General features: G+C 44.5%; 1 protein-coding gene across 1 annotated transcript in view; it reads left to right on the forward strand.

Moving 5' to 3' along the window:
* The first annotated feature begins 363 nt into the window (after positions 1-363).
* The window catches only part of RABGGTA (Rab geranylgeranyltransferase alpha subunit), a 33,938-nt gene continuing 17,627 nt past the window's right edge, over positions 364-16,674 (forward strand). The window contains exons 1-8 of the mRNA XM_018556674.1: positions 364-407; positions 4,849-4,879; positions 7,052-7,162; positions 10,417-10,541; positions 13,374-13,561; positions 13,676-13,873; positions 15,424-15,507; positions 15,615-15,697. Of these exons, the coding sequence (XP_018412176.1) occupies positions 4,877-4,879; positions 7,052-7,162; positions 10,417-10,541; positions 13,374-13,561; positions 13,676-13,873; positions 15,424-15,507; positions 15,615-15,697 (792 nt within the window). The 5' untranslated portion in view covers positions 364-407; positions 4,849-4,876. The remainder of the gene's footprint in view (positions 408-4,848; positions 4,880-7,051; positions 7,163-10,416; positions 10,542-13,373; positions 13,562-13,675; positions 13,874-15,423; positions 15,508-15,614; positions 15,698-16,674) is intronic.

Here is a 16,674-nt window from a genome sequence, read left to right on the forward strand (position 1 = left end):
TTCGTAGAAAAAAAAATATAAGACACTGTCTTATTTTCCGGGAAACACGGTATGCCACATAAAACTTTGAAGCTACCATCCTTTTATTCTACAGGTCCCCTGCTTTCAGAAAATATATCATATCTGGGTTTTTCAGTATAATATTTAGGCCAAAATGTACTTTAGCATGTGATGGAAAATGGGGAAAAAAAGAGTCCATCAGGCAAAGGGTTAAAGTCTTCGCTCAACAGAACAGTCTCCGCCTATTGATCGCGGGCAGCCAATTAGAGCCCTATTGTCTAGGCTGCGTGCAGACCTATTGGTGACTGGGGAAGAATCACGAGGGCAGTTCCGCAGTGATGATTGGAGGAAGTGTCTTGCTTTATTTCCGGTATAGGACATCGCTGGGAGCCGGCTGTCACAGGCAGGTAATAGCAGTGTGCATATTCATTGCCATCGGTATAATGCCAGGACTGCAGACACAAACCGCCATTCACTTTATATAGGACGTTCTTTAGTATCCCGGGGTTCAGTGATGTGCCTGCACAGTACAGTCACAGCCCCTCAGGCTCACACTGTACCAGCAACCATCCATCCCACCATTAAACAGTAGAACCCCCGTCTTCTGATGGTATACAGTGCGCTGGGAAAGGATAATAAATACCCTCAGATGTCCTCTACGATTGTGCTGCATTGTAATCATTATAAATACAGCGGTGGTGTACCTTTACCTGGCATCAATTCACTTCTCCAGGGCCAAGTCTCAGTTCCCCTGCCAGTCTCATGTATGATTATGTAATTATGGTGATTGAATGACCCGACGGACAGACAGCGATGATGGCACATTTTGGATATATCGATATATCGGCTTGCATCAAGGGGAGATCTGCGACATTATATCCATAATCCACTTTATGGAAACACAGTAAACTCCCTGTTATCCAGCATCCGCAGGGATCGGTAGAATAATTCAGCAACATTGATAAAATAATGTGAATTGAATTAATTTTTTGCAATCAGGCCTGCAGAGCATTGCAACCGTGATCAGTGCGTTGCGGGTGCAGTACACAGGCTCTTGCAAAGCTTTCGCCCCAGCTTCAGGTATGTACAGAGGTATGGACCTAGCTGGAGGATGTGCTGCTTTACTATAGTGGTGAGGGAGGAGGGATTGCCAGTGTGCTCTTTACAAGGCCCATCTTCTACCTTGGCACATGGGACTTGTAGTAAAAGAATGTACCTGGATGACGTGGCTGTGCGGGTGGCGCTAAATTTAAAAAACAGGATTCCCCTGGAGGATGCACCCCACAAATCAGGTATGGTCGGGGGCCGGTGTAGGTTTTGGGGATGGGATATGTGACCGTGTTTCATGTTACACCAGGTGCAGGCAACCTTAGCACTCCAGCTGTGGTGCAACTACAAATCCAATGAGGTAGCCCACATGACAGCCACAGGCATGATGGGAGTTGTAGATTCACCACAGCTGGAGTGCCAAGGTTACCTACCACTGTGTTGATCCTTAAATATGGGTGTGACAGGAAGTCCAGAAGGTAGACTATGCCTTTATTACACCTGCTGTCCTTATGTGACACGTGAGTGCTATATACACTATATTACCAAAAGTATTGGGACACCTGCCTTTACACGCACATGAACTTTAATGGCATCCCAGTCTTAGTCCGTAGGGTTCAATATTGAGTTGGCCCACCCTTTGCCGCTATAACAGCTTCAACTCTTCTGGGAAGGCGTCCACAAGGTTTAGGAGTGTGTCTATGGGAATGTTTGACCATTCTTCCAGAAGCGCATTTGTGAGGTCAGGTACTGATGTTGGAGGAGAAGGCCTGGGGCTCGCAGTCTCCGCTCTAATTCATCCCAAAGGTTTTCTATGGGGTTGAGGTCAGGACTCTGTGCAGGCCAGTCAAGTTCCTCCACCCCAAACTCGCTCATCCATGTCTTTATGGACCATGCTTTGTGCACTGGTGTACAGTCATGTTGGAACAGGAAGGGGCCATCCCCAAACTGTTCCCACAAAGTTGGGAGCATGAAATTGTCCAAAATGTCTTGGTATGCTGATGCCTTAGGCCTTAAAGTTTAACATGGGCTTTCAGTGCGTTCCAGGCATTTGCATGCGTTCCAGAGCAGATCCAGTGCAGGTAAAATAGGGCTCGCTGCAGTTTTTTCACCTGCTCTGGAACGGCACGCTGCGATGTGAACTGGAGCAAAAAATACCATTGGAATACATTGGACGTAGTTTTGATCCGGTCTGCAACTGCTCTGCGCTTGGTGTGAACAAGGCCTTAAGAGTTCCCTTCACTGGAACTAAGGGGCCAAGCCCAACCCCTGAAAAACAACCCCACACCATAATCCTCCCTCCTCCAAACTTTACACTTGGCACAATGCAGTCAGGCAAGTACCGTTCTCCTGGCAACCACCAAACCCAGACACGTCCATCGGATTGCCAGACAGAGTCCAGTGGCGGTGTGATTTACGCCACTCCATCCGACGCTTTGCATTGCACTTGGTGATGTAAGGCTTGGATGCAGCTGCTCAGCCATGGAAACCCATTCCATGAAGCTCTCTACGCACTGTTGTTGTGCCAATCTGAAGGCCACACAAAGTTTGGAGGTCTGTAGCTATTGACTCTGCAGACAGTTGGCGACTTCTGCGCACTGTGCACTTCAGCATGCGCTGACCCCACTCTGTCATTTGATGTGGCCTACCACTTCGTGGCTGAGTTGCTGTTCCCAGTTGCTAATATATATATTAACCTCACAGTTGGAAACACCACACAATGATGCAATATTGTTCAAAATAAAGCTCTTTGCCTTTTTTAATAATAGGTCTCGCACAACAGGCAAAATAAGCAGACAAAAAGTTCTTGCTCAACTGAGCATTTAAAAAAAAAGGCACAACTTACGGTAAATGCGATAATGTCACTTGTTCCCAATGGAAAACAAAACAAACAGATGCACAGACCTTTCAAATGACACTTTAGTCCTTTGTGAGATAAATCCTCTCAATCTCATAGAAATAAGTGTTTGCAGTATACTTGACTGCTGCTGGTCTCTCTACTCTGCAGCTCACTTCCAACTGAACTGCCAGACTACCTAGTGCTGCTCATTAAGTACAGGTGAGGCACTGGCTGGGCCAGACAAACTCTGGACTGGCTTCTCTCACTGCTGCGATACACGCAAACTGCAGGGTGGAGCACTGTTGGGGGAATATAGACACCCTCTACTACCATGCCTTGGGTTCTGTCACTATATATATATATATATTCATTCATAATTGGGGACACAGTAAACATGTCCTCAATTATTTACAAACACTCAGTGATCTCTGATCGCTGAGTGTTTGTACCCGCTCTCCATCCTGACTCGTTGTCACAGGAGGTTGAGCGAGCGGTACGGTGAGGAGAGCTCATTCTCCTGTGAGAGCTGACTCCTCCCCTGCACCATTGGTCCTGCCTCCTGTGGCAGCTGACAGCTGTCTCCACCCACACACTGCTCTCCTGATCTGTCACAGGAGGCTGGGCGGGGCGGGAGGCGAGCTCAGCCTCCTGTGACCGCAATGACAGCTGCCTCCACCCTCACACTGCCACTCTACTAGTCTGTCACAGGAGGCTGAGCGGTGTGGGAGGAGAGACGCTGGCCACTCACAGCTCTTTTTTTTTTTAAAGGCATACTCCACCTTTTGTACCATGTTTAATGCTACAACCATATTTATTTCTGTTGTTAGATTTTTTTTTTAATAAGATGGACTATGGCTTTAAGAAGTTTAAAACGGCCTCTGTGTTGCAGTTTGTTTGGGAGAAATTAAACTGGCGCATGGCCACATTGGTCGCAGTATCAAGTAGATGGCGGGAAAGCATTGCACTGACATCACTCTCCTTTTCAAGCAGCTAAACTTCTTCTTGCGATAGCTGGCATTGATAGCTCACCTCATAGCTATGCATGCACAAGATTTACAGGGTTAAGTCAGAGAAGAGAACAATCTAGGCCAAAATAGCTGATTGAGAAAAAAATCACCAATTCAGCTCACTTTCCAGTTCAGTGATGTTGTCCTAGATTGTTCACTTCTCCTGCCTTCTCCAAACTCTTCACCCTTTTGTGCATACCCCTGTTAGTAACTTTTTTTCCTATATATAATATGGGTGCCCACATTCCTTCCATGGCAGCAGCTCCTAAGTTGCTTTCATACAGCTTTTGAGTTGGATCTGAGTCTAGTCAAATCTGCCTTTAGGCATCACGCTGCCAAGGGGTGTGGGTGGTATTGGCACTATCTTCCTGCGGGTATAAATACACTTGGGGAAACCACCGGCATCTACTGGACACTGAAATATCAGTTAGCGATGGGTTTATGAGATGTGTACCTTTACAAAACTGTACAGCTTATAAAGCCCAGATCCACCCTATACTAACAAAAAGTGGAATAGCTCGTCTTGTCAAATAAAATCTTTCTATAATTTTCCTACAACTTGGCACGTCCTTTTTGAGCTGGTATAAAGCTCCCTTTATTACTACAGTGGAACTATTTTCTTACCCTGCAATCCAGTGAGGCACTAGCCTAAGATGCACTATATTTATTAAGCAGACTACACTGTTAAATGTAAATGACTTTTTTTGTAACTTAAATATATTTGCTTGTTTATTTTTATCCATGATTATGTGTTCTATTTATTTCACTCTATTTTAGTTTTCTATAAATGGTTACCTATGCTACAATTTGGTTTACTCAAACTGCACAAAACCAAGGCTGCTGAACTTGGAACATTTTACACCAGGGTTACTCTTCTGTAATGATTATACATTTATTGTATTGACCTCTATTAAGCCATTTAATTTATTTTTAATTTTTTTTAATCTATTGCAGATCTGCTGCTCTCGATTTCTGAAACAAAATGGTATGTGCTAGCTCCAGTTACATCTCTGTGTGTTTATTTTTGGAACTAATATCCGTACTGTGGTCAGTGTTATGTGCTTGCCTGGATCAAGTGATGGTTATCTTAGGTTCCGAGTAAACATATTTAAAAAGAGTAGGGAGAACCTATGGTTCTTAAGGCCTAGTCTAAATCTACGCATACACAGCAGCTTTAGACGACGCCTTGTTGATGGGGTTCCATCTGCAGCAGACTTGGCCATTCCAATGATGGGTATACAGTATGTGCCAGATTGATCAAGTTCAATGGAGCTCCATTTAACCAGTGTGATGTTTTGGAGACATTTTGGCCTTCTTTATCAAGGAAACAGATCTGACAGAACTGTTTTGTCTGTTACCTTGATAATAAAGACCATAGTGTCCCCAAAACATCTCATTGGTTTATTGGAACTCCAGCAGAGATTTGAACTGGCACAGAAAGAACCTTATACAACAGACACTTAAACTGGCCATACACCTGTAGATGGTCAGATGGAAAAAGTGCAGCAGATTCTTCCATCTATGCTAAACTGTGTGGATGGAGGACTCTCCTACTGGGACAAGCTTCAGTATCTTGCTAGTTGGCCCCACTGACTCTCAAAACACCTGAACAATGCCTGGATCCAATCAGATTGTTCAGGTATTTTGACAGCCAGCAGGGGGGGGCCGACTAGCAACATACTGAAGCTTGGCCCACCAGGAGATTCCTCCATCCACACAGTTTAGTGCAGATGGAGAAATCTGTTGCTCTTTTTCCATCTGACCATAGAAAATGGTCTATAGGTGTATGGCCAGCTTTACATGTGCTTCTTGAAGCATTACCGTCCTGTCTCCATCCTAAATTATATCCAAGCCTATATATGTTAGATGGAAGAGTCCATACATTTGCCAGTTATCACCAAAGAAGTTCTAAATTAAGCCTTATGTGCAACAATCTGCACGTGTTTTGGCACCTTATGTGTATATGAAGTTAAATAAAATCCCATACTCCAAGTCTTGAAAATTTGATGTTTTAAAAAAACTATTTTGAATAAACCTAAGCCCATGTTTTGCAACCAAGTACACGCAGGCTCCCTTCATAATGGAGTTGATGTAAGGCATGCTGCATTTTCATAGTAGAAACCCAGCATGGACACCTCCTTTTGGAGTTGCCCTGCTTAGGACAATTGACATTTATTTCTGGCTCCATACACATTGATTTGTATTAGGCAGAAGGAGAAGGCGTGCTTGCTTCTCTTACAGTATGTCATGCCCTGTCTGTTGATTCCCTTGTTTTCCTTTCCCCACTGGTCCTTTTGTATTAGACTGCTTCAGAGAAGGAGAGCACATGCTGGATGCAGAGAATAATTTGTTTATAGCAGCATATTACTAAAGAATTTTGTGGAGTACCAGCTCCATTTTCTAGCAATGCTAGCAAGTAATCTTTGAATTGCATTTATTTCTCCTCTCTCTGGCTCTATCGTTTACTATGACTCTTGCAGGAGAGACTCCATAATCTATGTGAGGAGACTGCCAACAGATGTTCTAAATCACAGCAATCCATCCTTTACCTAGTTCTCATACGCCATAGTTTATATGGAGGGTGTTCAGTGTTACTGTTTACTACTGTAACGAAGAAGGCAGAACATCAGGTCAGGTTCACTGGAGTTCCATTTAACCAGTGTGATGTTTCGAGGACATTTTGGCCTCCTTTATCAGTGTAACAGAACTGTTTTGTCTGTTATCTTGATAATGGAGACCATAGTGTCCCTGAAATATCACAATGGTTTAATGGAACTCCAGTAAAGGTTTATTCTGGAGTGCTGCATTCGTTGTTCCATGCATCTTGTGTCTGATGTCTTTCTGCAGAAATCTCCTATAAAATGGCCTCAGAGGGTATAAAGGAAGGGGCAGACCATAATATCTGGCATACCTCCTGCTTCGCTCTACACAGGAGGAACTTACTGAGGCAGTCATTAGTTAACGCAGTCCATGCTACCCTCACTCTTTGTAAAGCGCCACATGGTGGTGGTTTAAAAATGGTACATAAGAAACTATAGAATGCATAAGTGTGTATGTTTCAATTAAAAAGATAAAAAACTTACTGTACATTTCCTTTTAATATGATTGTTTCAGCTTTGTTTATTGGAAAAATCACAACTGAACCTTTTATTTCCAGCATGGGCGTGTTAAAGTAAAGACTACGCTGGAACAGCAGGAGGCGAAACGTAAAGAGAGAGAGAAGAAGCTACAGCTGTATGTGACCGCTACTCAGGCTGCATTCAACAAGGTTAGAACCTTCACTATTTGGTTGTTAGAATTCATATATAATTGTGTGTTAAGAGAGTGTTTTGTGTGCATTCCTAACACTAACTTGTTTCTTTTTTGATTCTTGATATATAAAAGTTGTATTGAGTCAAATTTGTGCATTGAGCATGAACATCCAGCAATATTTTTTATTTTCACCATACAGGCTCTTATGTTTCCTTGTTTCAGTTATTACACTGTAAAGGTGCCCATACACTGTACGATTCTCGTACGAGAATCGCGGGAAATCCCGCGATCGTACGAGAATCGTACAGTGTATGGAAGGCGTGCGACCGTTTCTACTGTACGGTCGCACGTCTTCTGTCGAACAAGCAGGCTTGAAAACCCGCCTGTGGCCTGCTTGTTCGACAACTGCCGAACGGCCGGTGTGCGCACACTGCCCGTTTGCAGTGATCGGAAGCCCGCCCCTCACTGCGGTCATTGGCTTTTGATGACAAAGGTCTTGCGATGGTCGTAAGGTGTATGGGCACCTTTAGTACCAGTAAGGATCTTTAACTTGTAATAGAAGTTATTTGGCCATAATTTGTTTTTGCCCTCTGCAATCCATTGGCATAAAAGGCCAACCTAAAGAATGGGGGTTTGCCTGGGCATTCAGAAGCTCTGGTACATCTGTTGACAATCTGTAAAAAATAAATCAAGGCAACTGGACTTGCTGGGGGGAATTTATCAAAACTGGAGCAGACAAAATCTGGAGCCGTTGCCTATGGCAACCAATCAGCTTCTCTCTTCAGTTTGCTCAGTTAAGGTTTGTAAATGAAAGAGAGAAGCTGATTGGTTGCCATGGACAACTCCTCAAGATTTTGTCTGTTCCAGTTTTGATAAATTCCCTATGCTGTATTTTCCTTGAAGATGTTTTGCTGGTCATTCGACTAGCTTTCTAAATTCAGAATTGAGAATTCAATCTAGAATTGAGAATTCTGAATGGAGAAAGCTAGTCAGATGACCAGCAAAATGTCTTCAAAAAAATACAGCAATTCCAGTTGGCGTGATTTATTTTTTTGCAGATATGCAATGGCCTGGATGAATGAGAACCTTCACAGACATCTGTGGCCAATTAAAAGTGGATTATTATTGAAATTTATGCTGCACATGAATTCAAGTAGAAGTTGTGCCCAGTCAGGCAAGCAGAGGATGAGTCACCAGTATTGTCTGTCTGTAGCTGAAGCTTTAATTATTTTTAATTAAAATTTTAATAAAACATGAAATACTTTAACTGTGTTGCAACAGTGCAAATATAAAGCTTGCAGGGTAGGGCAGCTTAGGTTTTTGTGGCAAACCTAACTGTTGCAAACAGTGACATACCTCCAGTCAGATATTATATGTTTTTACATGCGTGTGCATTTCATTTACCATCAGTTCTATATCTGTTTTTCACCTGTATTTAGCAATATGCATGCCCTACGTTGACCATTCACAGAGCAATTTTCGCACTGTGAGTGGCTTTGCTGGCACCCTCCCATCCAACATCCTGAAAATCGAAGGAGCTAGGCAGGAAATTCTCAGCCAAAAAGTGACTGGTGACGGCTGTCATAATGCACTAACCAAATCTGTTTGATTTTCTTTTTAATTTGTTCAACTTGCAGGATAAATTAAATCCAAATCTACCAGTCTATGGCCAGCTTTAAACTTGCCATGAGCACATTGTAAACAGTAGTGAGGCTGCTTTTTAACACTATGGCGGTATTATATGACATAAGCTGCATATACACTATATTGCCAAAAGTATTGGGACACCCCTCCAAATCATTGGATTCAGGTGTTCCAATCACCTCCATGGCCACAGGTGTATAAAATCAAGCACCTCAGCATGCAGACGCTTCTACAAACATTTGTGAGAGAATGGGTCGCTCTCAGGAGCTCAGTGACTTCAAGCGTGGTACCGTGATAGGTTGCCACCTGTGCAATAAGTCCATCCGTGAAATTTACTTGCTACTAAATATTCCGCGGTCAACTGTTAGTGGTATTATAGCAAAGTGGAAGCAACTGGGAACAACAGCAACTCAGCCACGAAGTGGTAGGCAACGTAAAATGACAGAGCGGGGTCAGCACATGCTGAAGCGCACAGTGCGCAGAAGTCGCCAACTGTCTGCAGAGTCAATAGCTACAGACCTCCAAACTTCGTGTGGCCTTCAGATTGACACAACAAAAGTGCGTAGATTGTAGAGAGCTTCATGGAATGGGTTTCCATGGCCGAGCAGCTGCATCCAAGCCTTACATCACCAAGTGCAATGCAAAGCGTCAGATGCAGTGGTGTAAAGCACAACGCCACTGAACTCTAGAGAAATGGAAACGTGTTCTCTGGAGTGACCAATCACGCTTCTCTGTCTGACAATCCGATGGTCGTGTCTGGGTTTGGCAGTTGCCAGGAGAACGGTACTTGCCTGACTGCATTGTGCCAAGTGTAAAGTTTGGTGGAGGGGGGATTATGGTGTGGGTTTGTTTTTCAGGGGTTGGGCTTGGCCTCTTAGTTCCAGTGAAGGGAACTCTTAAGGCATCAGCATACCAAGACATTTTGGACAATTTCATGGTCTCAACTTTGTGGGAACAGTTTAGGGATGACCCCTTGCTGTTCCAACATGATTACGCACCAGAGCACAAAGCAAGGTCCATAAAGACATGGATGAACGAGTTTGGGGTGGAGGAACTTGACTGGCCTGCACAGAGTCCTGACCTCAACCCGATAGAACACCTTTGGGATGAATTTAGTGATGGGCTCGGGCTTGTTCGCAAGCACCTCGTGCCGAGCCCGCCAGGAAGCCGTCAGCGCGCAGGTCCAATTACAGGCACTGAGACATGTTCCCGGTCCGCAGCTGCAGAGATCGGGAAATGTCTCAGTGCCTGTGATTGGCCCTGCGCGCTGACGGCTTCCTGTCGGGCCCGAACCCATCACTAGATCAATTAGAGCGGAAACTGCGATCCAGGCCTTCTCGTCAAACATCAGTACCTGACCTCACAAATGCGCTTCTGGAAGAACAGTCAAACAGTCCCATAGACACACTCCTAAACCTTGTGGACGCCTTCCCAGAAGAGTTGAAGCTGTTATAGTGGCAAAGGGTGGGCCAACTCATATTGAACCCTATGGACTAAAACTGGGATACCATTAAAGTTCATGTGCGTGTAAAGGCAGGCGTCCAAATACTTTTGGCAATATGGTATAGTTCTTTCTCTTGTTTTGTCATTTCCTGAGCTGACTTATGTACTGGTTGTTTCCCATAGCGTAAAGCTGGGCAGTTGGATAAAGAAGCGCTGGAACTGACAGCTCAAATACTGGCATTAAACCCAGACTTTGCTTCCCTATGGAACTTGAGACGGGAAGTCTTTCTTGCACTTGGTGCTGAAAGGTAAATGCTAAAGGTTGTCTGTATATCTGTCTCATTGACTATCTCCTTTTATATGGACCTCCACAGCTATTAATCAGATTCCAGATAGTTCAAGTAAGAAGATGAAAACAGATATATTATTGGCTTATATGAGGAACATCTGCACTTTCATTTCCAGGTTTTTAGAGAATAGGAAGTGTATAATAGGCATGATTTTCAGAGCTAAATGCACAAAGGGAGTTGTCCTTTCACCATAGCTGAAGGGCTGGGGTTTGCCTATACCTGCCCTAGAAATTAACCCCATGGTTAAAATACTATTGCTAGCATCTTTTACATCAAAATTAACAACTGGCTAGTGCATGGCTACAATGAAAAACAAGTGGTATGTAAGATATAACATTGTGGTGTTTGTGCAATATAAGGATCAATAACCACATCGCTAACTGTAGCCTATATATAGTTGTTGCTGTCAGAGCCTTGCAATACCTCATTGAATTTGTAGTTGCACCAAAGCTGGAGGGATGCAGTGTGCCTACCCTTATTCTAGAGCAGTGTTTTTCAACCACTGTGCCGCGGCCTTCCGGGTCTTCCGTCGGAGATCCGGTGACGTCACGGACATCGACGTCACCGGGCTCCTCCCCCTTCCCCGAGTGGCTCTGTCGGCTAACGAAGGGAAGGGGGGAGGAGTCGGGTGATGTAGTTGTCCGTGATGGGTAACGAAGGGAAGGAGGGAGGAGTCCGGTGACGTCACGGACATCGACGTCACCGGGCTCCTCCCCCTTCCCCGAGTGGCTCTGTCGGCTAACGAAGGGAAGGGGGGAGGAGTCGGGTGATGTAGTTGTCCGTGATGGGTAACGAAGGGAAGGAGGGAGGAGTCCGGTGACGTCACGGACATCGACGTCACCGGGCTCCTCCCCCTTCCCCGAGTGGCTCTGTCGGCTAACGAAGGGAAGGGGGGAGGAGTCGGGTGATGTAGTTGTCCGTGATGGGTAACGAAGGGAAGGAGGGAGGAGTCCGGTGACGTCACGGACATCGACGTCACCGGGCTCCTCCCCCTTCCCCGAGTGGCTCTGTCGGCTAACGAAGGGAAGGGGGGAGGAGTCGGGTGATGTAGTTGTCCGTGATGGGTAACGAAGGGAAGGAGGGAGGAGTCCGGTGACGTCACGGACATCGACGTCACCGGGCTCCTCCCCCTTCCCCGAGTGGCTCTGTCGGCTAACGAAGGGAAGGGGGGAGGAGTCGGGTGATGTAGTTGTCCGTGATGGGTAACGAAGGGAAGGAGGGAGGAGTCCGGTGACGTCACGGACATCGACGTCACCGGGCTCCTCCCCCTTCCCCGAGTGGCTCTGTCGGCTAACGAAGGGAAGGGGGGAGGAGTCGGGTGATGTAGTTGTCCGTGATGGGTAACGAAGGGAAGGAGGGAGGAGTCCGGTGACGTCACGGACATCGACGTCACCGGGCTCCTCCCCCTTCCCCGAGTGGCTCTGTCGGCTAACGAAGGGAAGGGGGGAGGAGTCGGGTGATGTAGTTGTCCGTGATGGGTAACGAAGGGAAGGAGGGAGGAGTCCGGTGACGGCGATGTCCGTGACGTCACCGGATCTCCGACGGAAGACCCGGAAGGCCGCGGCACAGTGGTTGAAAAACACTGTTCTAGAGGATCGAGGCTTCATAAAGGGCCAGTCAGTAACACCATGTTTTACATACTGCAGGTTAATGCTTTTTGGCATTGCAGATCATTCCAATTGATTTTTCTTTCTAGTATAGATAACAATGGTTTCATAATGCAGGAAAAATGTTGCCAGAGTCAGGAGAAGCAAGCTATGCCAGCTACCAGTATAAGAATGGGGCAAATTCTCAGCTATTCCTGAATTTGCAATCACAGCAAAATGCATGGAAAAGAGAAGATACATTGCTGTTTATAAATTGGTTACATAGGAACTGTTTAATTGCTGTGTGTTGGGGGAGGAAGGGCTTGTATACTGCATTTTTGGCACACTGGCCTGCCCTTTTGCCATTCAGGTTCAATTCATTTGGAGTGTTTTAAAATGCAAGCCAATGCATTGCTAACACGTTTCAGCACAGCCAACCAATATTTTGAGCCCTTAAAGTGAAAGAGAATATATAGAGCCCTTAGGCCCTGTTCACACGACGTCCGTTTTCTGTGCTGACCTAATCCGTACGCTCCTGCACTAAAAATGCATCCCAATGTATCCCTAAGTGTTTTATGGGCTACAGTTCTTACATGCGCAGTCCGTTCAGGTTACGACGGAAAAAATACTGCATGTCACATTTTGTACGGTCAGGAAACGCAAAACGCGTCAAAAACGCACTGCAGCTAACATACTGGAACGCATCAAAAAACGCAGCAAAACACATAGCACCGCGTCTACAGATCCGCACCTGATCAGGACCTGCAAATCATGTGAACAGGCCCTCAAAGTGACAAATTGTGCTGTTGCCATGCAGGCAAAGCAAACGGTTCACTTAATTGCCCCCATTACCCACTTATACTCTCCTTGCAAACCTGCCCCTTTATTCACCTGCAACAAAGAGAAAAGGCCCTATGTCAGCTTCAATGACACTGTCTCATCCCTCATGTGACAGTGCTAATGAGGTCTGGCACTATGCCGTTCAGGTTTTAAGGAGCATTATGTAGTTCTGGACATCTGAAGTGCTGCATATTTCACTTTGCTCTGATGAATAAAACAGCAGAAGGTCAGTATAAGCCCTGATCAGACAAAGCACAGGTTCACCTTAAGGCCACTGTATAATTAATAGATGCAATGGACATAAATAAATACAGTGTCATAGCAGATGTTTTACTAGATGCCTGTTTTTCCATTTCCACTTAAGGTCAGAGGAGGACATGCGCACTCTTTATGTGGGAGATCTGTCCTTCCTAGAGAACTGTTTACGTGTAAACCCCAAGTCTTATGGGACGTGGTATCATCGTTGTTGGGTAATGCAACATATGCCGGAGCCAGACTGGTCACGGGAACTGCAACTCTGTAATCGTTTTCTAGAGGTCGATGAAAGGAACTGTAAGTAACACTTGATGTGTAAAGAATCTCTCAAGACCCTAGAAAGTCCTAAAATAAGTGTAATAACTTTGTAAAGTAACTCGCCATACCTGTTCTTTTATGACCTTGCCGCAGTTCATTGCTGGGATTACAGAAGATTTGTAACTCAATCATCACAAGTCCCTGATACTGATGAGCTTGACTTAACCAGTAATCTTATCACCAAAAACTTCTCCAACTACTCCTCCTGGCATTACCGCAGCAAGCTGCTCCCGAAGATCCATCCTGACCCAGAACGCCATGGCAGACTGACAGAAGAGGCCTTGCTGTCTGGTGAGATACATTTTTAGTGGCATTTATGTAGAAAGGATATTTAGAAATGTAATAGAGACCCATATAGACCAGTTTATTTGATGCCAAGTTGAAGAGCAACATTTCACCTGTTCCACTGCATGTAAAGAATGAAATTACAAACATCCAGTTGAATAGTGTATATTCTGTAAACTTCTTTTTATTTTGGTTACAGAGAGTCTTTAATAAGGTATTAAAGCATAAAATGCACTTTTTGTCCTAGGGCAGGGGTCAGCAATCTGCAGCTCCGGAGCCGCATGTTGCTCTTTCATCCCTCTGCTGCGGCTCCCTGTCCAGGGGCGGAACTACCGTCAGGGGCCTGGGGGGGCCCAGTGAGGTCCGGTCCTGGGCGTCCCCCCCTGGTGGAATATGCGGCAGTGCAGGGTCCCCGGGGCCCCGCATTGCTAACAGGCTTCTCAGCAAGGAGGCGGGTCCTGTGACTCACCTCCTCTCCCGGCCGCGTCCCTTATAACAGGCTGCAGGAGAGGAGAAGGAGAAGTTTAATTAGAAAAGTGGATTATAATGGGGGAACATTACACTGTAATTTTGCCTATTATAATCTATTTATCTGATTAAATGATTAGACAGGCCTCTGTTCTATCAAAGTTTGTGACTAGGTTGGAATGTGTGACCGGTGACGTGGTCACACATTTCAATGTAATCCCGCCCAGTTTTTTGGCGGTGGAATATGTGACCGCCAATAGGTCAAGCATTCCAATGCTTTTTCGGCTGTTCCAGGAGAACTGATCTGCCCTGGAACAGCTGTTCGGTCACTTCTATCCGACTTTGTGAGTGGGGTGGAATATTAGATCGTACTCACAGAGTTGGATAAAAGTGACATTTCAGGACTGAACAGCTGTTCCAGGGCAGATCAGTTCTCCTGGAACAGCCGAAAAAGCATTGGAATGCTTGACCTATTGGCGGTCACATATTCCACCGCCAAAAAACTGGGCGGGATTGCATTGAAATGTGTGACCACGTCAGCGGTCACACATTGTAATGTAGTCACAAACTTTGATAGAACACTGCCATCAGGGGGGTAAGGCCGGTACCCTTGTGAGGGGTCTGGGCAGCCTGGGGGGCATCTTACATGAGTATCAGCTGTACCAGGGGCGGCATGGCAGAGGTGACAGGGGAGTGGGTGGAGGAGGCCAGGCTCCAGCAGCAGCAGGTAAGAGTAGATGGGAGGAGGTACAGTATATCAGTATATTGCCAGTACTGTAAAAACTGTAGGTGAATAGCCTAAGCAACAAATCCACCTTACAGTGAACAGTTAACTACCAGTTTTACCTTCTGTAAATGAGTATATTATTGTGGTCACGGGATTTTTGGATTAGGGGTCACCGGAATGTAACTATAATATAATTTTTAATTTTTTTTTACATTTTTATTCACTTTTTTTTTTATATTGTGCCTTAGCTGTATGTGGTGCATTTGAACCATTCAGGTTCTGACCTCACGAAACTTACAATCTAACATCCTTACAAAAGTCACACACCATATTAATAATGTGCCTTTTGTTCCCATGATAGAACTGGAGCTTGTACAAAATGCCTTCTTCACTGACCCAAATGACCAGAGTGCCTGGTTTTACCATCGCTGGCTTCTTGGAAGAGGTGAGTCATTTGAAACTAGCTTCTGTTTCATTCACAGCATGCTGTTTCTCTTTACTTATTATTTCTGTGATACTCGCTGAGTAAAAGCTGTTTGTGTTTTATGTCAGGTGATCATCCACTTTCCATTCGATGTATCTTAGCTGATGTAGATGTACCCTTTGTAACTGTCACTTTTTCTCATCCGGTTCTTGTAAGTAAACGCTTCAAATTTTATTTCTAAAAATCACACACAAGCACTGGAACGCTGACTTCACAGTATTTAAATATGCAATCTATAACCAGGTTTGGTTTCAGTTATGGCTCCTTTATAGTTTGTAGATAATGATTTTGTTGGTAAATGTTAAAATACTGTATGAGTAATAAAATGTGTGTGTAATAAATTTTAATGATTTACTTTTACTGTTTAGGTTTTGTAGTTATATGGTTTATATGTACATAATTTCCCTTCTTGCCCCTACCATTGTATACAAATGTATCATTGTCAATGGCAAAGTTAACAGGATATAAGCTTATGATTGATGTGCGTGGAGAGCAGTGTAAACAGTAAAAAATATGGCCCACAAGATAAAAACACAATATTTCTTACCCTTGGAGATTTATTACACACCTGATTACACAAACCCCTTTTTTAATTAGTCACTTCCTTATTATTTTTGCTTTTTTTTATGCATTTTAACCAGAAGAACAAGATACTGCACATTTTCATGTTGTCTTCTATTAATATTTTGCTTTTCCAATTATTGCTTATGAAGGTAAGAAATACTGTATACCTAAATATTAAGTCACTACGCTTTCACTGCCAGGTAGAACCTTCATACATTCAGGCAATACACAAAATTCAGTTATTTAGCAATATGCATAGTCACTGTTCAGTGTCTACATTTTGTTAGATGCGTTGTTTGGCAGAAGAGCTGATGCGCCACATCATGTTTTGGCCAATAAAAGCCCCAAAACTCTCTAATATAATGAGGGCTGTGAGCTTGTTTAAAACAGTGTTGGTCTGCTGCTAGTGTGGTCCTTGTTGCGGTGAAGCAAACACACTCATAATAAGTAGTATCACAGATGGTAACTGCACGTACTGGAAGTTTTTATTTTGTCTTCAAGCAATATAAACCAAAATTGTGTTGCATAACAGGAACCTTAAAGAGCTACATCATACCTTGAATC

Source organism: Nanorana parkeri, unplaced genomic scaffold (assembly GCF_000935625.1).
Source record: "Nanorana parkeri isolate BGI_ZX_2015 unplaced genomic scaffold, ASM93562v1 scaffold246, whole genome shotgun sequence".
Lineage (NCBI taxonomy): Eukaryota > Metazoa > Chordata > Amphibia > Anura > Dicroglossidae > Nanorana > Nanorana parkeri.